The 22,930-nt window shown below is 39.3% G+C and overlaps 1 protein-coding gene across 2 annotated transcripts in view; it reads right to left on the reverse strand.

The window, feature by feature from the left end:
* The window catches only part of Nkain2 (sodium/potassium transporting ATPase interacting 2), a 1,156,795-nt gene extending 1,134,087 nt beyond the window's left edge, over positions 1-22,708 (reverse strand). For both annotated transcript variants that reach the window (XM_055599337.1, XM_055599336.1), the window contains exon 1: positions 22,510-22,708. In XM_055599337.1, coding sequence (XP_055455312.1) covers positions 22,510-22,563 — 54 coding nt within the window. In that variant the 5' untranslated portion in view covers positions 22,564-22,708. The remainder of the gene's footprint in view (positions 1-22,509) is intronic.
* Positions 22,709-22,930: the final 222 nt, after the last annotated feature.

Raw genomic sequence — 22,930 nt, forward strand, 5'->3', positions numbered from 1 at the left:
ATCTATCTATCTATCTATCTATCTATCTATCTATCTATCTATCTATCATTTGTCTTTCTACCTATCATCTATCTATCCATCTACCTATCTATTTATCTATCAATTTATCATCTTTCTATATCTACCCATTTAGAGAGATTGATAGATTTCCCTATGTCTTTTCCTCTCCCTGTCTTTCTCTTTCTCTCTCTTACACACACACAGAAACACAGACACTAAGTTAAGTAATTCACTAAAAGTACATTCATTGACTATTTTAAGTTCCCATATGACAACCTCAAGAGAAAGGCAGTAGCATGGGATCTAAAGATACACCCCATTTGTGCCCAAACATCCCTAAACTGCAATACTTCTTATTCCTGTTTGTTTGACATCCACTGAACTTTAATTTCTACTCGTTATTTTACTGTTTACTGCCATCGGTAGAACTGCCAGAATGATCTTGCTTCACCTTGATTCTTCAAATGGTCTGCATTCAGCCTGCCATTATGATGTATTCTTTAAGCACAGCAGAGATAAGCAGATCTCTGTGAATCCAGCCTGGCCTCATAGTGAGTTCCTGGACAGGCAGGGTAACATAGTAAAATCCCATTTCAAAATCAAGCAAACAAGCACCATGTAATAAAACAGACTGCATTGCTTTCCAGCAGACACAAGCTCATCAATTTTAGTTTCAATCTAGCTGTAAGGGTTTCTAGTGACAGACTCTGCTTCACTCTAATTGGTGAGATGCGCAAGTATATTGTATGTGTTTGAACCTTGTAAGAGCCAACTGCTTAGATGCTCAGGGGTCTTTTTCCAATTGTTTCCAGGATTCTGAACAAGTATAGTGCTTTTATATATTTAAAATTGTCCAAAGGTCAAAAATGGCTCCAAAATGAAAAGTGAATATCTTATGTGCAGACAAACTCTGGTGAAGTACAGACACAAAGTAAAGAGCAAATCTAAAGCTCCCCCACCCCCACCAAGAGCTTGCTTCTTCCTCAGTATTTTCTTCTTAAAAATGGTCTATTTATCGTGCCTCCTTTCCCAGGTTCTCCCTTCTTTCAAAGTTTTAGATCACATTGATTTTTTTCCCATTCTAACAGAACTGCTTTAGCATCACCATAGCTCTATGAGCTTTAATCCAAAGCTTTTCTACCACTCTCTCCTTGACAGTCACCACTGTGTTTTACTCTCTGATCAACCTTTCTGCTGCTCTTGCCTACTGTGTCCATTACACTCTCCAGTGCTTCTCTAGAATGGCCCATACACTTTTTTTTTTAAATTTCAACAATTCCTCCTCCACTCCACATTTTATAAGAAGTAAAATTTTTGAAAATGTGCCCTTCAAAGATTCTTCTTTTCTCCTACCAGTGCAATCAGAACTAAGCCACAATTTTCAAGTTTGACCTCCATACAAATTCAGCAGCTGCCTGGAGACATGTCCGTCACCATTAAGACTGCCGTTTCTCATTACCTTTGCATGGCCTTTACATTGCCTTTGCATTGTCTTTGCGTTGCCTTTACACTGCCACTTTAAATGAAAAGAATTCAAAACACGCTCCTAGTCACTTTCCTTTAACTGTGCAATCTCTACTCACTTGGATGCATACAGCAATGATGTCACCCTTCCTTCTTTCTTGTGGCAATGGAGTCTGCAACTCTCTCCACTTTTGTATCAAACTGTCCAACTGTCATCATATGTCAGCAAGCATTCCTCCTTTCTCGCCCTTAGAATTGATGGAAGCCAAGACAAGTGACCCCTTTCCTCACTCTTGAGTTGACCCAATGGAGACATATTGTATCAATCGTGATTTGTAAAGAAAGTATTGTTTTCTTTTTAGTAATCATCACGTTTGTTGTAACTTTACGCTAGGTCCTTCATATCTTAAAACATAGTAATTCCTGCAATAGCTCACTGACAGGTCTCCTTGACTTTAGTCCCTTTCATTTGAATTTTTCCAATATTTTAGGAATACTTGTCCTTAAATGTTGCTTTGAAGTTGTCACTACATAATCAATAAATTATCCTAAATATGTCATTTATTGTAAAATTTTAAAATCCTTTGCAGGTTTCAAAACTCAACATGAGGCAAGATTAGCAAGTTCGATGCCTGAACTTTTTTATATCTTCCAACAGCTCTACCAGGTTTTAGAAGATATTATCAGCCTAGTTTAATGGAAGCATAGAAAAGTCAAGTAACTTGTGCCAAGTGGTATATACTGTTAAGTCAGGATCTGAAAGTCTGACTCCAGTAAGAAAGCTTTTAAAAACAGCATAATATTCTAAAATCCCCAACTTTACATTTGTCTAACTGTCCACTCATAATCCACACTTCTCTTTGCTGATAGCACATAAATCATATGCTAGATTAACCATGTTATTTTTACATGTCTGTAAGCAGCAAAGAGGAGATGTTAAAAGAAACTATTTCTAGTAGCTTCCTCAACTTCATAAGGCCTAACCCTTTATTCCAGCCATCTATCCCTGTCTGCCATATCCAAACTCCCACAGTAGATACAAAGGATGGACTAGCTGGGCATGTTGGCACACTCCTTTAGTACTCAAGTCAGCAGAGGCAGGCAGGTCACTTTGAGTTCAAGATCAGCCTGGTCTACAAAATGAGTCCAGGACAGCCATTGCTACACAGGAAAACCATGTCTTGAAAAACAAAACAAAACAAAAACAAAGGATAGGGCGCTCTTATAGTACAAAGAAATATAACTATATTTTGTTACATAGCCAAAGCTTCCATCACAAAGACAGCTAATGGTGTTGGGTTTGTTTGACAGATAACTGTAAGTCTGTCTACTGTCTGCACATAAGGAGCTTCATGATTTCTACCTCCTCTGAGTTAAACACAAAGTCAAGCCCCAGATAAAATAAATAAATAAGTTTCAGACCTAGCATGATCAAATTAGGAGACAATTATTCCCTCTGCACTATCCATTTGAACAGCATCTTACATGAAAGTTAGTCCTGTCAGCACCAGCCCCGATATATCTGCTTTCATCCTAGAGACTGAAAAGAAGATGCCTAATCTAAAACCGTGAATGCCAATATGAATGAGCCATGATTCATCAAGGACTTATTTCTCAATGACAAAGAAAAAAAAATGAATGAAACTCATATGCAAACATCCGTGAGCTGTATCAATGATTCGTGGCTAACACATTCTCCTCATATTAGTAGTCTTTATCTTCCTTTCACAGGCAATTTGTGTAACGACCTAGGAACATGTGGCTGGCTGACGTACAATATTACTCACTAAACACAGTATCAATACCCCAAATGAACCTTCAGAAGTGTTGCTGGGGTAAAATATCGCCTGCTTAGTTTTTGAATCCAAATCACCGGGCAATGCCCTGTTTTCTTTTCTAAGGTTCCTTTTTTTGTTCGCTCAGATGGGCTTGTGAGTTAGGCTTGCTCTACACTTTCTTTGTTTTGAGATGGGTTATGGCACTGCTCTAGGCAGACACAGTCATGAAGATGCTGATGCCACCCGGATCCCAGGCTTTTTAGAACTTAAAAAGTTTTAGACCCAGGGCCTTATTGTGAGAAAATTTTCAAAACATTTTGTTTTGCTTTCTCCTAAGGTATTTTTCGAATGCTGGATACTCACGGAGAGCCTTCTAAAGCAATTCCTTCTCTTTCTGCTCTTTGACAAAGTACTGTTTGAGGTGAAAACTAAGTAATGCCCTCTGCGGCAGTGAATAATTATTTATTTTTAAAAGGCACCACTGATCATGTGGTCCAGAACTCCATTCTAGTCCAACAGGTACTGTAGGGACCAGCACATACTTTTCTACTCTTCAAAGCTAACTCACCATGGCCCCTGTGATGTCTCTTTACTGCAAGTGTATCCTAACTAATTACCTGGCTGGTACAGAGTAAGACGAGAGGCTTATCTAGCCTAGCTTTCCATTTGGTTGCTTTAATTGGATGCTGGTTTTCTTTTTTTTTTTTTTTTTTTTTTCTTTTCTGCACTTTCTCTAAATCACCAAAGAAGACTGGGAGCCCTCCAGACTCTGTTTAGACTGTATTTTCTAATTAGATGATGGGAAAACTTTAATTAATAAGATGACCCCAGCATAAAAATCAGGTCATATTGTTAAGCACTTCTAACTTACAAATTTTAGCAAGCACTGACTTTTTCAAGTCAGCCAACTTTGTTAGTTCTCAACAATTCCTTAATTAGGCTATTCAGAGACAAGCATGCACTAATGTGTGTCCTGGCTACACTCCAACAGGGGATAATTGCAATCTGGCCTACCTACTCTTCCACTTCTTCCAAGTGAATACAGTAGGCTCCTCCATTCCCTGTCTCAATTTCATTCTGCATTGATGTTTTATGGAAGGCAGCAGATGGAGGACTCCTGGTTTTCATCCTGAACATTCCAGATTATCTGTCAAGAAGATCCACTGCAAACCTCCCAAATTTAGAACAACAAATTGGGGAATGAAAAGAGTGTTGTTAGAAAAACCAGACCCTTGTACTCACATACATTCTTAATGCTTGACTAAGTTGTTTCCCATGGAGAACGCCACTTCTATTCTCTCTTCCTTTGTTTCTGTATCACTATCATTCCACAACTCATATACACACATACACCTAAAAATACACACATAAATATATGTATGTGAGTGTGTATACATATATATTCATATATAGACACACATAAACGCATATATTTTAACTGGTCTATTCAGCTGAACATCCAGAGGGTCCAATTCCACCTCCAGAGGGTTGTACTTAACTGCTGTGCAGAGAGGCTCAACTCCACTTAGGTCTAACCTCTGGGATTTATTTTGCTCTTTTTCCTTTCCTTTATTTTCCCATCCACAGTATCTGTTTTATAATGCTCTGGTTTGTCTAAGAGGGAAATTCACCAGATGATACATTCATTCTCTTAAATCACCATGAACCAGAAAAGAACCTCCAGCCTGGCCCTTCTAGAGAAGAGTAATTTTAAAATGCAAAATTTAATCATAAAACCATCAAGCTAAAAGGACACTCAAGAAGTTGTGTAATTTGGTCCCCTTCCTCCAGGCATGCAAATTAGAGTTCACAAAAAGACTGTTGTCCAAAGAAATCAAGTTGGATCATGAGAAATCATGCAGCAATAGGACCGTTTAAAAGGACAAATTTCTGCTGTTTACCACACTTCTCTGACAATAACTGGGCTTTCTGGTGAATCAGGATATCAAGTATTAAGATGCTCTTTGAATATTCCTGGGTTCAGGAATCATGTAAGTAATTGCTATTACTTAAGCATTTTTCAGACTTGAGTTGCTACGTGAGTGTACGTGAGAGTGCGAGTGTGTGTGTGTGAGTGAATATGTATGTGTGTGCAACTGTATGTGACCATGTGTGCTGTGTGTGAAAGCATCTGCGTGTGTGAGGGCGACTGTGTGAGCATGTGTGTGAGTGTGTTTGTGTTTATAAGTGAAAGTAAATGCTTCCTGAACTGTCTGGTGTTTAGAAAAATGGAGTTCTCCTTATAAGCGTATTTTAGTCATATAGCACAGGATAGACATACTACAATGCGCAGACCCCAAGAGGATAAGTCCAATGGACATCTTAGTCTTCACGTCTGCCCACTAGTTAGGGGCATAGGGGAGATCTCTGACATGGACTATGTTGCCTGCTTTTTGATCACTTCCCTCTGATGAGACTCCCCTACAAAGCCAAAAGGGAGAAAAACGAATTCAGTCCTCATGTGAATAGATGACTAGATGTCTGAGTAGGGGAATCCCCTGTTCTGAGGAATAGGGAAAGGGGGATGAAGGAAGGAGGGTTGGATTGGGAGGAGAGGTGGGAGGGTCATATGACTGAGATGTAAATTGAATTAATAAAGATAAAGAAATAAAATAAAAATTAATCTTTCTCATTTTTCAATCATACACTTCCTAATTCATAAGAAAGTATTTTATAAAATTAAAAAATTCATCATTTGCCCTAAAACCTCTCACATTCAGGTTATAAATATTTACCTTAGTGAAAACAATTGCATACATGTAATTCATGTATATTCTTTCTTTGCAATCTTTCGCAATTAAGAAATTTCACAAAAAAAAAATTATTAACATATCTTAACATAGAATCGGATTTGGAAGAAAATAAAGTAAAACTGCCCACTGTCTATCAGTATTCTTTACTGGCATTAACATAGGGGTGACATTGACTGAGCTTTAAATAAAAATCCACCTGGCTCAAACTAAACTGAGCCAAACAGCCACGAATGTGAAAGGCTTGTTTGAGCACATAATTTGCCATAAAAAAGTAGCTTTCAAATAAACCAAGACTCAACTTTGGCTGATGGTCAATACTTCCACAAACCCTTCGTCAGCACCCTTGCCTAATGTAAGTCTCAGCCTACTTTCCAATTTCTTTTTACCCATCTGGCTTTCCCCGCTGCTCATCCATTTATGTGTCCTCCTCATTTGATGCTGAGCTGGAAACACACTGGAATTACCCAGTTTTCAGAATACATTAACAGATGTCTTAGGTTGTTTCCTTGGACATTCTATGTCTCCAGAATTCCGTCCTGATTCTATGCAATGGCAAGCAAGCACCTCCCAGCAAGTTCTGGTAGTAACAGACATTCTGGGTTTGGTTGCCTTTTCCATAGTAGAAATAAAGCAAAACCCTAAAGTTTCAAAACACGGACTTTTCTTTTTGATATCCTCTAAACATTAGAGTCTAAAAGTTTCTCAATCTAGCAATGGCCACAAGCATCACTCACTCCTTATTCTCCTGCCAAAAGACAGCACAGGTATGATATTCACACAAGAAAATTCCAGATTGGTACAGTATGGATTTTGATGTGAACCTTGTAGTCCTTTCTCCAATACCTGTGGATTTTGTGGAAACTTTATGATCTCTTGTGTATTTTTTTCCTGTTTTAAAACAGAACAAGTCAAACTGGAAAGCTTACTGCCTTCTACAGGGTGGCTTGTGACTCCTAAAGGTCTACTGTATCCATTCTCTACACTAGACGACCCCTCCTACTGACCTCTTACAATTCAGAATCTGTTGCAGAGAAAAGTCCCTACTATTGCTATGTGTTCCAGGCTTTATCTCAGATCATCTTACAGGACGGGGAGGGGGGGAGGGATGAAATTTGGTAGTTCTAGATAAATTTGTTATTGTGTGTTAATATCATTTCACCTATACATAGACGAAGAACACAATAAAAGCCTGCATTGCTCCAGACAGCTACAACTAGCAAAGAGCTCTCCAGTCCTTCCTACTGATGTTGTCAACGTAAATAAAACAGCTCTGCCTAAAGCCACCTTTAGCCTTCTCTACTGACCCACCCACACAGAAAAAATGTCCACTCTTCCCAAAGCTTGTCCTCCAAAGTCAGCTCCTCCTGGACACGATTTCCTAATCATTGTTCTCTAGGCCTACTCATCTGCTTCAAAGAGATTTTCCCAACTTCTCAACCTTGTTCTCCTCAGTGCTCTTCTCCAGTTTCCTGTTGCCAATTGTCCTTTGTACAGGTCACAGGGATGGTCCTCATAATGTCTGCAACTCAGTACCCAAAAACACGACACAGCTGGACGGACACTAGATGACCTCAGCATCACACAGCACGTGGTGTGCAATGATCAGGAAGAACTCCTCTCCATGATCTGGACTCCCCCACTTTGGTGCAGCCATTTCACTCAGCTCCTGCCTCTTCTTGACTCACTCTGTGCCTGCTTCCTCACTCTCAGCTGTTTTCACTACCATTCCAATGATCTGCTCCTTCCCATTCTGAAATCATGCTGACTTAATGCCTGAAGATATTTCCGAACGCTCACTCATAGGTGGTCATTACCTTCAACATACAGAGACACTTCATTTGCTAATTTTTCACTCCAATTCTCAGAAGTTGCATACTGAAGTAAAAGAACCTGGTTTGTCTAGAAATGGATATCATTTAAGGTACTCTAATTTCCTACTGTTGAGCACTGTTATAAACCCCAATCAATAGTTATACTCAAAAGACACACATATTGTAGCCTACAACATTGAGATTTCTATCAAAGAGGTCTGAGTCCATCCTTGACCCACACTTACCTTTTTAAATTACTTACTTAATTAATTAATTAATATTAATTCACTTTACATACCAGTCACAACCCCCTTCCTCCTCTCCTCCTGGTCCCACCTTCCTCCTTCTTCCCTCTTCCACACACCCTTTCTTTTCAGAGAAGGGGAGCTCCCCTGCCCCTGTATCAACCCTCCCCAGCACATCAAGTCACATCAGGACTGAGAACATCATCTTCTACTGACACCAGCCAAGGGAAAGTGATCCAAAAGCAGGCAATAGAGTCCATGTTAGAAACAACCCCACCTCGAACCACCAGTAGACCCACATGAAGACCAAGCTGCCCACTGGCCACATATCTGTAGGAATCCTAGGTCCAGACCATGCATACTCCTTAATTGGTGCCTCAGTCTCTGTAAGCCCCCTTGTGTCTGGTTTAGTAGTTTCGGTTGGTCTTCTTGTGAGATTCCTGTCCCCTCCAGGTCCTTCCATCTTTTTCCCCCACACTTCCACAAGACCCCAGATTTCTGCCCCATGCTTAGCTGTGAGTTCCAGCTGTGAGATCCACTGGTGGGTGCAGCCTCCCAAAAGACAGTCATGTTAGGCTCCTGTTTGCAAGCATAGCAGAGCATTATTAATAATGTTAAGGGCTGGCTATCTACCTTGAGGTGGGTCTAACACTGGGTCATTGGTTGGGCATTCCCTCGATCTCTGTTTCCTCTTTATCCCTGCACTTCATGTAGGCAGGGTAAATTTGAGCTCAAAGTTTTTGTGACTGTCAATGTTCTTAGTCATCAGAGAAATGCAAATCAAAAGGACTCTAAGATTCCATCTTATAGCTGTCAGAATAGTTAAGATCAAAAACTCAAGTGACAGCACATGCTGGTGAGGATGTAAAAAAAGGAGAACACTCCTCCATTGCTGGTGGGAGTGCAAACTTGTACAACCTTTCTGAAAACCAATCTGGTGCTCTGTCAGAAAACTGGGAATAGTTCTACCACAAGACCTAGCTATACCATTTAGTTAGTCATATAACCAAAAGATATGCCACCACACTGCAAGCACATTTTCTCAACTATGTTCATAGCAACTTTATTTATAATAGTCAGAAACTGGAAACAACCTAGATGTTCCTCAGCTGAAGAACAGATAGAGAAATTGTGGTATTTCTACACAATGGAATTCTACTCAGCTATTAAAAACAAGTGAATCATGCAATTTGCAGGCGAATGGATGGAATTAGAAAAGATCTTTCTAAGTGAGGTAACCACACAGTAAGTGGGACAGGAACCCCACAAGGAAGACACACATGGTATGTACTCACTTATAAGTGGATATTAGAGAGTGGGGATCAGATGTAAGAAGAACAAGGTGTGAGGGGAGAGGGCTGGGAGACTGAAGAAAACTGAGGGGTGCATCTGTTTGACAAGCTGGAAACCTGGGACAGGGTAGGCTCCTGGGAGGATATGGGTGTGACCGAAGCTGAGACTCCTAGCAGCAGGCGGCGGGGGTACAGGGAGACTGAAGTGACCATCTTCTAACCAGGCAGGACTCCTAGTGAAGACCCTTATCTTGCAGTCCTCTGCTTCTCCTATTTTTTCCTACTTGCTATCAGCTGCTTTCTCTGCAGGCACTGTTTCATCCTTAGCCATAAACTCTTCCCATCCCCTTCACTTTGTTTGTTCCTTTTCTCCAATCTCATTGCAGCAATCCAGTCTGCTATGCACCAGTCTTTTACATAATGGATGATCAACTTATGAGGCTATAACTAATCGTCCCCATGCATCTCCTTACAATGGTATTCTTAGAAATTCTAGCACTGTTCAATATTGTATATATCTGCAGATGCTGAGTCTCCTTGTTAGAAACCTAATTTGTTTCTTTTTCAGAAACTTTCAAGAGTTCCTTACAGCTTGCATTACACACAGAGAGAGAAAAAGAGAGAGACTAGGCATAAGTGTCTGTACACATGCCTCAAAATATGTAATAATATATGTCAAATATGCCCATAATTTAATTCAATTGTTTTTAACATTTTGTAATATTTTAATCATATATATTATTTTTTAAAACAATTTTAAATTTAAATAGACTTTTTAAATAGACTTTTAATCCTCTAGTCCTTCTAGATACCCTTCCCTACCAACCCAACTTTAAGTTTGTTTTCAAACAATAAACAATAACCAAATACAACGAACTCTCCCAGAACAAACAAAACAAAATAAAATACCCCAAAATAAAACAACAGCAGCAAAGCCACCAGACTGTATTACACACACACACACACACACACACACACACACACACACACACACACACACACACACACAGAGTTCATTTTATGTTTGTGGACTCCTAAACAGCAGGCCTGTCCTGGTTCATCTGCTAGATCTACCCAGTGTCACTCCATTGGAGAAAACAAATTTTCTCTCTCCTAGGAGGCATAAATGACAACTCAGTTGCTAACTTTTACCCTAGTGGTTAGCTTTTCATTCATTCATTCATTCATTCATTCATTCATTCATTCATTCATTCATTCAAATATATAACAAGAAAAGTGTTCAAGAGGCAGAGATAATGAAGAGCACCAAGGAAACAAGACCATATAAATCAACATGAGCAAAGCTCATGTGAACTCTCGGAGACGAAAGCAGCATGCACAGGGCCTGCAGGCATCTGTTCCATGTCCTCTGCATATATATCATTGCTTCCAGTTACGTGTTGGGTTTTTTTTTAATGGGATTACCGAGGGTACAAAAAAGTAGAGTTATGATTTTTACTCTTTCTCTTGAACACTTTACCTTCTGTTGCTTTGTCTTTTCCAACTTTGATGTGACAAGTTTTTGTTTGATAATTCAATTAAAATTAAAAATTGTGATAGGCAGAACTTTCCATAAAGTAGAAAACCTCAAAACTTATTTAAAGTTTATAATTTTCACTCACATTTGAAGAATTTACAGATGAGGACCAGATGCTGTGGCGCCCACAATCAATGTGAGTACTTTTCTGATTAAGAGTAAGTAGCTTTCACAGATTCACCGAAAAGCCTATGATATGCACAGTTAAAAATCATTCCTACAGAGATGAAAAATGAAGACAGAATCGGCTTTATTATCTCCGTCTTGATCTAATGCAGCCTTTCAAGTAATGATCTAATACAGCCATCTAGGTAATGTCATATCCATTGAATTATATAACACCAGATAATATGACATTGAACTATTTATTATGAATTAAGTATTTAAAACATGGCAAGAAGACAAAAGATCAACAGGAGGGCTCAGGTGTATGAACAGCTGTGTCTCAGCAATACTGATCTTCTTTAGAGTGGCTTTAAACGTAACTTTATAGCACTGGATGAACAGAGGTCAGCAAACCTGTTTTAGCTACTAACATAGTAAGTAAGTAGGATGGCTCAGCAAATAAATAAGAATGGATAGACTTGCAACTTAACCTGATTTTAAGCTATTAGAATCATTAGATATTAGATTTACGACAGAACTATGCCTTGGCATTGCTTTCCGTTAGCTCTTACCCCAGTTATCAAAAGGGAAGACACAGTTTTATTCAGCACATTTCCATTACACCATTCATTCAGAGGGAGACATTTCATGAATCCTGCTTGATGCAGAGAATCTAATAATGAATGAATTTCCTTCTACCATTCATTCATTCAAACATTTTAAACTGATCAGAACTGCAATGCAGCAAACCTGAGGTGAGAAGTCAGGAGCAACTTGGCTCCAATTGCTGTAGGCGCTGTAACAAAAGAGGTGCTCAGGGCAGTCCTACATGAGCCAACCAGAGAGACAGCCCTGCATCGCCAGCAAGCAAAATTTTCTTCCTGTGCTACCCCGTGGAAATTCTTTCCACAGCTCTTTCTCAGTGGTATCTAAAAATAATCCTCTACGGGATCAACCTAGTATATCTTGTGGGAAAGCTCTGAGGCTGGGATCACATAAAGTCCACACCACTGAACAATTCAGAGTGAACATTGACCCCTACATCATTTGATACACAGCTAGATGTCAGCTAAAGGCTTCAACAGATCTTTGTCCCATTGTGTAGGTAGCATAATATATATGTACACAAAGACTTCTGTGAACAGAAAAGGGGTACTGAATTGATACTTGATCTCCAGACTAAGACCCATTTGTTCTCCAAGAATGAAGCATTGTCAGGGATTTTTAAATGTGTTACTGTTCTGGCATGCACGCATTGATTAGAAAACAAAGGTCAGTATGAAGAATCTTCATCAACTGCTATACAAAGTCAAACATGTAGGGAGCAGTGCTTGAGGAGCAGCTCACTTCCAGACCAAGGATGTAGATGCAGAGCCTCATCTACCCACTTTCAAAACCCTAACTCTAATCCTACCTTAACTGCCAAGTTAGTAATCGAAGCATAATTCCCAGAAAACCAAGTTAACATAATAAGCAATAGACAACTATCTGAAAAAAATGTTCTATTTTTTCGCCATTAATATTTTTATTCACTTTACATCCTGATCAAAGTCCCCCTCCTCTCCTCCATGTCCTCTCCCCTCACACACTTCTTTCCCCATTCTGGCCTCTCCTTCTCCTCAGTGAAGAGGGTTGGTTCCACCATGGCACATTAAGCTTGGTTGGTGGTTCAGTCTCTGTGAGCCCCCATTGGCCCATGTTAGTTGACTCTGTAGGTCTTCTTGTAGAGTCCTTGATCTCTCCAGTTCCCGCAATCATTCCCTCAACTCTTCCATAGGGCTCTGGACCTCTGTCTAATGTTTGGCTGTGGATTCTGCATCTGTTTCCATCAGCTGCTGGATGAAGCCTCTCAGAGGACACTTATGCTAGGCTCCTGTCTACAAGCATACCAGAGTGACATTATCAGTGTCAGGGATTGGTTTTCTCCCATGAGATGGATCTCAAGTAGAGCGAGTCTTTAGAGGGAGTTAGCCATTCCCTTAATCTTTGTTCCATCTTTGTCCTTGCACATATTTTAGGCTTGGCAAATTTGGGGACTAAAGCTTTTGTGAATGGGTTGACATCCTTATCCTCTACTGGAAGCCCTGCCTGGCTACAGGAGGTAGAGTTCGGGCTCCATATCCCTAGCTACAAGGCGTCTCAGCTAGGGTGACACCACATAAACTTCCCGGGGCCTCCACTATCCTAGGTCTCTGGCAAGTCCCAAAGATGGCTCCTACCTCCAATTTCTTTATTTTACCTGACTCTCCCCAGCAATTCTACTCCTAACCCCAACCCCTGCACCCATCTCCATCCCTCCTCCTACCCAGTTACCTCCCTCCATCCACTTCCAATGGCTGTTTCATTTCTCCTTCTGGGTGAGATTCAAGTATCCTCCTAGGGCACGCCTTGTCACGCAGCTCCTTTGGGACTGTGGATTGTAGCATGCCTATCCTAACTTTATGACTAATATCCACTTATAAGTGAATGCTTACTGTGCGTGAATGTACTTTTTCAGTTTGGCTTACCTCACTCAGGATAACATTTTCCAGTTCCATTTGCCTACAGATCTCAAGACGTCCTTGTTTTTGATAGCTGAGTAGTATTTCGTTGTGTAAATGATGTTCTGTTCCTTTAACCACGTGATATTTGGTAATATGAGATAAGGTATTTATTTTATGTATTATTATTTGTTAGAAATATGCTGAGCTGTTTCCATGCTCAATTTTAACCTTTAAATATTATTTAGACAATTAATGTAGTATTAACTATTAGACACATCATTAGCCTAGAATAATATTTTACTGAAAACTAGTGCTGAGAGTACTATTCCCATGGAACATAAGTAGCAACTATAACACACTCGTTTTCTTACATCATTGCAAGCACTTTGTAATATCATTTGCATTAAGTAGAATTAAGTAGAGTTCCTTTAAAGCAGGATTTATGGAACTCTTACTATGCTAACTATGCTTTGATTCCTGGGGATGGAGATAGAAAAACAAAAGAGCTTTGGGTCAGTAGAATATTTCTCAAGTGTTCATAACAGATTTTTAGAAACACTGCACGCACAATGCTGGGATTTTTGTGAAATCCAAATTTAATTCTCAACTAATAGTTAACGATATGCAGATCCATTAACAGCTGATGGTTTCTATGGGAGAAAGAGTCAGTTTTCTTTAAGGTTATAGCCCCAAGTAGGTTTTTACCAGGCTATAGTTAATGGCCCCACCAAAAGTATACTGACAACTCAAATTGGTCTGAGTTATTAAAATAAAAAGAGGGACACAAAGTCAGCCGATGGTGGGGAAGTGGAGTCGATTTGGAAGGGTTATGGACAGATTTGGAGATGATTATAATCAAGATACTATGCATGAAATTCTCAAAGAATTGATAAAATATTTATCTACATATTGATCAGACATATATTTTAACTATATTTTTAATTTTTTAAAAATAAATGTATTTTTAAATTTTATTTCTAACTTCTAGCAGCTAATGTTACAATTCTTCTTTATGGAGCCTTCCAAATTTGTAGGTAGGTGGACTAAAGGTCCATTTAATAATACCAGCTATTTAAAAAAAAAAAAAAAAGCTGGTATTAAGCAATACCAGCTTTTGCCACTAGGGCCGCAGCTCTTTTGATGCAAATGGCAATAGTGTGTAACCACACTTAAACTACTTGTAGGATCCCTAGATGAGCAAATGCGGAGGATCAAACCAGTAATAATTACAGTTATATTTTAAGTATATTTCCTCCCCTGGATTCTTCTAAGCATCTTTCCAAAAATATGGGTCAGGAATTAGTTGCCCCATTTTTCAAATGAGGAAACAGAAGCAAACCTAAAAATGGCATGAACAACACAGAAGCACCAGACTGGACAGAGGACAATCTGGCTTCTGACTTAACCTTGTGCCTTGTGCTTTTTTCGGCACATTCCCTCCTTTCTCTTTCAAGGCTATGCTTAGCACAAGAAGGAGTTATCTGGACAGGGGACTTCGCCAGTAAATAATCCAATTCCATTCCAGCATTGCCAAGCAGAGGGCTACTTTCAGATTCCTCTATGTCCCTATTGATTTAAAAGGCACGCAAACCGTGAAAAGACCTTCCATGCCTCTTATTTAAACGTCTGAATAGGACTGGGCTAGAAGTAAGAAGCAGGCATAGTCTTTCCAGAAGAAAAGCTTTCTTTCACATCAGTTACAAGTCAAAAGAAAAAATGACCTCATTCTCCAGTTGGGGAGGAAATCTTCAAGAACAGATGTATGTCCTTATGAACACCATTAAGTGGCCAACAGCACTTGACATCAGCTTAAAGGCAACAGGCATGAACAAATGGGAATTCCTTAGAAATTTAGATTATCTGGCTTCTCTCCAGAACTAAGAAATCAGAAAAAGTAGGGAAGACTGGGAGATCCATGTTACAAGGCTCTATAAAAGCATGAATGAAAATTTAATTTCAAGAAGTGTTCTCTACCACACTTGTACATATTATAAATAACCTATTTTCAGTTTCATGAGGTCCCATTTATTAATTGTTGATCTTAGAGCCTGTGCTGTTGGTGTTCTGTTCAGGAAGTTGTCTCCTGTGCCAATGAGGTCAAGGCTCTTCCCCACTTTTCTTCTAACAGATTTAGTGTGTCTGGTTTTAGGTTGAGATCTTTGATCCACTCGGATTTTACTTTTGTGCAGGGTGATAAATATGGGTCTATCTGCATTTTTCTACATGTAGATATCCGTTATACCAGTGTCATTTGTTGAAGTTGTTATCTTTTTTCCCCAACCCCCTGCTCAGAGGAAGCCCATAAGCTGTTCAGTTTTCAAGTGGTTACCCTAGTAAGGGGAACGGGTTATGTCTCTGGCATAAGCTCAGTGGCAAGCTCTCTGATCATCTTCCCCTGGGGATGCAGCCTTGCCAGGCCACAGAGAAAGATGATGCAGCCAGTCCTAATGAGACCTGATAGGCTAGGGTCAGATAGAATGGGAGGAGGTCCTGCCTTATCAGTGGACTAAAGGAGGGACATAGGAGAAAAAGAGGGAGGGTGGGAGGGCCTAAGAGGAGAGGAGGGAGTGGGGATACAAAGTGAATAAATTGTAATAGATAGATAGATAGATAGATAGATAGATAGATAGATAGATAGATAGATAGATAACCTATTTTCTCTGTCCCTTCCACCAACGGTCAGTAACTGTTCCCATTCAATGGTGTCAGAGATGAATTTAAGATCTGCAGATTGGCCTCTTCCCCCAAACCAATTAACAGTGTCCTGCATTGCTTCTCTGTCAAGAATTTATTTTAAAAACTAATTAACTAACTAACTAATTGACTAACTAGCCAACTAATTTAAGAACAAAATGAACGCATTGCTTCTTCCAATGAAATAAGTTGTAAGCATTCATATCAATGTTCCAAATTGTGGTGAGTGGCTATCTCTCAAAAGTTAGCCAAAAATGACAACTGTAATTATTACAGAAACAGAGGCAGAAATTATTTCACCAGGATACCGCAAATAAGCTTTGTGTGGTTTCGGTGAACTTAGCCTTCACACAAAACAGCACAGGATACTCAACCCAGGCAGATTTTATTTAACTTATTGGGGTATGCACCAATAGGTCATATTTGTGTTTAGATTTCTTGAATAGACAGATTTCAGGGATGGGTCCTGAAATCATATTGCTTTCTAAGCCATATCAGTACTGTGGCAATAAGGATGTACTTGATGTAAATCATTGATACTGTTTTCTTACATGGAAGAGAGTCAGTAAGAAAGACAGGCACAAGCTTTTAAAAAGTTCTATATACCCGGGCTTGAATCCAAGATCTTCTGCCACACTAAGGGATGACTTTAAAGCCTTCTTTATCTCTGGAAAATGATGATCTTAACATTTGTTACCTCCTTCATAGGATTACTGCAGGAAATTTTAGAGTAGTAAAAATAGTATTTAGTCTCTAGCAAGCTCCAAATGAATATGCAAGTTTTCATTACTGTTTAACTATTTATCAAAACTAGACTTTTAAAGGATACTATATTACAAAGCCACACAATTTAAGAACTAATTTGTGTGAAAGCACATATAAAATGAATTTCTTTGTAACTTTGAATTATGTGTTTAATAGACACCAAACTTAACACGGGGTCTATAAGTAATTTAAAAAGTAAAAATTATTACAATTGGAGGCTAGCCTTTCCTATTTCAGGTTCAAAAACCTCAAAAAAAAAAGTGTGCAGCTTACTGCATATTAAGAATTAGATGCTCCTATCCATTAGAACGTATGCCCTTTTATTTGAACTAATACAAAAAATAAGGGAAATAGAGTTTTCAGAAAGATGAAGTAAGTAATTTTCCTAAGCTTTAACAGCCTCTCTATCTGAATACACCTGGAACACTAAAGAGAAAAACAGTCTGTTAATTTCACTTTCTAACCAAGTCTGATAATAGAAAATAATGTTGTTTCATGTTGTTTTCATAACTCTTAAACATCTTCCAATTTCTTGGGGATGGTAAGAAAACATATTACAAAAATTTTACTTATTATAGATTAGAGACCTTAGGTGTAAATATTATTTCATCCAACTACTATTATGAAAGAAGTGTTATAAAAGGAACCATGCATGGAATACATCTGCCCCAAAGGTGTGTATATACAGCCACACAGTCTGAAATGTTTCATTTAGCAGCAGACACATAAAAGACCAAGGCAATATTATACCACCTGCTATGTAGCAGGTGATTCGTGCGCGTCTGTGTAAATAAACTCTATGATGTTCACACGACGAAATGACCTAATGATGTTTTCCTCAAAATCTGCTCCACAGTTAAGTGAAAAATTATTGTATTTTACTCTGCTACGAAAAAGAGCTTTCAAGTTTCCACAGGGAAGTGGTCGCAAACAGCGGGATATAGGAGAACACTTTTCCTATATGTCAGTTTGACTTCTGATGCTTGTGTGTTACAAGGTAATTGAAAAGAATAATTCTCATTTTTACCAACATTAGTTTAAAAATCTACCATTGTGCGCAAAATACAGGGACCTGTAAAATAAAACAATATGTAATGCAACTAATGCTAAAATTGTGATATTTTTATTTCAGTTATAAAGACAAAAGTGTGAAAACCTGTTTCTGTCTCTGATTGTGTGTGTGTGTGTGTGTGTGTGTATATATATATATATATGGAAAAAATATATCTGTAAACATTCTACTTTCAAAGCAAACTTCCTATTTCAAGGTATCCTTCACTTCTACGCTAAAATTTTTAGTTAGGTAAGTAGAAATTTAGCCCCCAAAGTAAGAAGCACCGTGGAGGAAAGGAGGTGACAACAGCCAGTCATTTTCCTTGAACAGTCCCTATGTTTGGGCTCCACACCAGAGAACACGGTGACCCTCATCACAGAGTGCTGCCTATCCAAGCCTTGGTATAAGGAAGGAGGGAAGGAGATCTGCACAAGTAGGCTTATTGCAATGGAGTATATAACAGCATAACAACTTGCTGTTCAAAAGAAAGGTGCAAGAGTAAATACCAAGAGAATTCGGTATACTTTCCTTGGCAAACATCAAATTAAAAAATAGATATGCTTAATTACAATGCAAGGGTATTTTAAGCTAAAAAGATATACCAAAAAATGCTTTTGTACGTGCATAGAGAACATTACAAACAAGAAAAGCCATTCTACAACTTAGAAACCGTCTCGGGATGTTTCAATTTCAGAACCTTCTAAGGTGTCATATGGGAATTTTCAGTCGTCTGCATGAGTTAGACCCATGAACAACATCTCAAAGGTCACCCTAAGGTCACGGTAAGCTCCACCTACACTTCCCTTGCCACTTCATGTCCCAGCTTCAGTTTTTCCAAAGTAATCAAATGCTCACCAAACAGTGGTGAACACCGCACAGTGCTCTATCGTGGAAGGAATATTGTTTTCTTTATATCTGCATATGTGCCCTTTTTTAATTAAGTGTGCGTGACAGCTGTACAGTTAAAAGCAACTATCATTGTTCATTTTCAAGTGTGCTGTTTCACACAGCCGTACACGCTGCTGCTAACCTGTTTGTGTGTGGCGCCTGCTCCAAGTTCGCAATATCGCATACATCACTTGGCAAGAATGCCATCTTCAAGCGGTAATCTATGAAAGCAAGCCTAGACGTCCTTTCAGTAGTTTCAGAGACATACAGTCCTTCCCAACACAGTATTCTGACATCCCCAAAATGCGTGTGATCTGAAGTTCCCTTACCTGGGAAGAAAGTTGGGTTTTTTATTTAAAATCAGTTATATTCTTTCATATTATAACCAAGTTATTCTTTCCCCCACTGGGAAATATTAAAATACTTTTTCCAACATATGTATAAAGTAGCCTTTGACTCAAAGAAAAGCTGGGGGATAAACGGTAGACTCTTTCACAAGCTGCCTGAGGTTGTAAAGAAGAAGCTAAGTTGTTCTTGCCCATAGGACTAAACCCATCACTGGAAATACAGTGATGATTCCTGCTACTATCTGAAATCTTCAGTTTCTGAGCAATGAAGGCAGGAATGATAACAAGGAAATTACATTCTAGCGATTATGAGCTTAACTTCCAGATTCTGCCCATGTGGCAAATCTCTTCCTAGAAATCACACTTCTCCTTACAAGAATCACCCCGATATCTGAAGCCAGTTTACCCACATAGCTCGGAGATTTCAATTTCTGATACTTGCAGACACTTTCTCATTGAATGGAAGTTTTAGATTGAATTATCATACTGCAGAATTGTCATTTATCTTACAATCTGATTTTCAGATAGTTAAATAATAAATGTTTATTTGTGCTTCCACTCTGTCGAGTATATTATATTAATATGATATAATTCACAGCAAGGATATAAACTCCTAACAAGAAAACTCATGAGGAGATTCTGACCCTGTTTTTCACATGTTAAGTATCCAAAATACCACATCTGCTCTGAAAATAACCAGTCAAGTGAGGTCTTTATTTCTACAGTACTTAAAGATACCTTTTCTAAAATTAGCTGTAAATTGATGAAAATTTTCAACTAAAACAGGGCATTCTAAATATAAACTTAATGTATCTTTGGTTTCCAGTACTTTTGGTAAATCTAGGGTGCGTTTATGAAAGTAAGAAGAGTTCAAATGCCAAACACTTCAGAAGTCAACAAAACTTGGTGAACTTTTCTGTCAGTCAATGATACACAAGTCAAAACTTATGATGGGAATCTGAGTTTCATGTAAAATAAAATTACCCCAGACTTGCTAAAAAATACATCCACACTTTATATCTATAAGGATAGGAAAAAAAACATTTATTTCCACTCATGAGTTTTCTACAACTATTTGAAAGACTTATTTTATGTCAAAGTACATAAATATCTCTACAGCACAACAATTAACAAGAATCTTTTAGGCCCTTAAGGCTGTGATTATTATTTCACCCCATCAAAACAATTAATTTTCTTTGTCCTTTTTTTTTTTTTTTTTTTTTGGTGTTCTGCCTCTGCATTAACATGGCTGCTATTTATATTAGCCTGGTGACACAGAAGTGGGAATGGAAAAGGACCACAATTCTCACAGATCGTGAAATACTTTCCAGGACCCAAATGTGCACTTGCCTAGGCTTAGTGTTTCTTTCTTACAGGCAATTCGATTTGGCTGGAGAACTTAGCCATAATTAAGGCTTCTTCTCCATGAAGTATTATAGCTCCCCTAGAATCCATGGTTACATGTAGACACAAGCACACGGACATGAATACAGGCACAAACAGGAATCAACTACAGCTGTATCACGCTTGGACATTTAGCTTTCTCCTTAGCACATTTCCATTTTCCAATGACTTTAAGAAGTTATATCCACCACACAAAATGTCATTTGACCCTACTATATATAACCGCCCTACTACATTAATGAAAACCCTCTTACATTAAATGATTAGGAGTTACCTTGCATGTTTTCAGCTGAAAAGGACGGAAGAATGTTCTACCCACCAACCTACTCTCAGTTGTAACTCAGCAGTTACAGCTGCTGAGTTGTGACACATAAAACTGAAAATAACATATCCCGAAGCATACACAAAACTAAAAATGTTTGGAAAATGCAATACAACTTGGAATATATGTGCTGTATAGATAGTCTGACAAAGTAAACTCTGGTTAGCCTTCTCATTAATGGCAAAAGTCTTGTGCTGCAAAACTTACACAGATCTATGGTAGAGATATAGAAGCTGGTGTACATAGCACTGAGAAAACATAAAACTCCCAAATTTATATTTATAGTTTCTTCTTTTTTTATTTTTCTGACAACCAAGTCTATAGTACATAATTCACTCAAGAATACATCATCAGAGAACTTTCTTCAGGAAAAAAAAAATGCCAAAGCTGAAATGCTCCCAAAACCCAAAACTCTTCTTTAGCTAAAAAAAAAAAAAAAAAAAAAAAAAAAAAAAAAAAAAAAAAAATACATTTCTCTCTTGGTCTGGTCTTCGCAACGGATAAACAGTGAAGAAAACTTAAGAAATTCTTCTGTCAGTTTCAACAACAAATTCTTGTTCTTTTGAGCACTGCCTGCCTAAGGACTGGGCTTTTTCAATAACTGTCCTCCATCCTACAACCTCCCACCCTTTAGAAAACCAACGAGGGTAATTATTTAGATTAATGGATACTTCCTATGGAAAGCTACTTGGTGTCAAGGCAGCAAGCACCTCCCACTTCAAATTAACCATTTGCTAGTGTGGTAATTTTTCACCCCTACCTTCCCCTCAGCCCCCGCTTCCATTGCCCTTAGGAACTGAAACTCAGAGGCATTATTGCCTTCTTGCCTTCTTGGCAACTAAAGGACATTCCTCAAAAAGTACACTGGACCCTGCATCCTGAGAGAACAGACAATAGTGTCTATTTCACTGGCAATGCCATACTTAATGAAAGACAAGATTTTTTTTTTTCTTGGAATTGCAGCAATTCTTATTTAAAGGTTACTGGTTCATTCGTGCCAATGGTGTTAACAGAGTTTATCCAAGTATTTCTCTCCAATGTACACACTTTTAGAACTCACTGTGGCTTTCTAGCTCAGAATGCTGTAAGAATATCGTCTGCCCTAAACAAGGAGTTTTTAAGAAAATTGTAAGACGATATATTCCCTTTTAAAAAAAAATCAAATGACAATAAATAAGGACTCTGCAAAACAAGTATATAAAGAAAAGTCTGAGATTCTGTATTTCCACGTAACACATATACACTGAAATATATAGGACAGTCGCCCTGTTACACTAACAGGGACGCCAAGCACAGAAGAAAAGCTTCATCTCGATTCCCTTAAAGAAATTGAAGATAACAAGTTTAATCCGCACCTGCAAAACTGTCTTTAGAGGGACAGGAATGGGGGTGGGCAGAGTGGTTCACTTCTCCTGCACCCCTAAAATCCTTTTAAATACAGGTAATGCAAGTCACCTTTTCTCTTCTCTTTTCCTTCCGTCCTGCTCAACGCCAGACCTCTCACTACACTCCCTGCCCACTCTCTCAAAGGCACGCCACCGAACAAGAGGACCCAAGCGTCACTTACCAGTTGCATGCCACAGAGAAAGATAAGCGTGCACCTGCCACTGCAATAACCCATGGTTTCCGAGACCCCTGCCACAGCCAGACTGTCCCACGCCGGCCACCGTCGAGCCCCCACTTTATCCAATCAGATCGCGGGGAAGGACAGGCAAACCTGCCCAGGGCTCGGGGGCTCCGGGCTGCCGCTGCCAGTGTCCTGGGAAGTGACAGGCATTAGGACCTGCCTGCGCGGCGGCGGCGGCGGCGGCGGCGGCGGCAGCTCCAGCCGCGCCCGCCACACATACCTCCACTCGCTCGCTGCACACGCCGCGCGCCGCGGGCAGCGCCGCCCAAGGAGACGCGCCCCGGGCCCGCAGGGGCGGCAGCGGCAGGCTGGCAGCGCCGCCGCGCCCTGGGGCATCTGGCCCGCCAAGTTGCGGCCGCCG

Source organism: Psammomys obesus, unplaced genomic scaffold (genome assembly GCF_907164565.1).
Source record: "Psammomys obesus unplaced genomic scaffold, mPsaObe1.curated_primary_1811, whole genome shotgun sequence".
Lineage (NCBI taxonomy): Eukaryota > Metazoa > Chordata > Mammalia > Rodentia > Muridae > Psammomys > Psammomys obesus.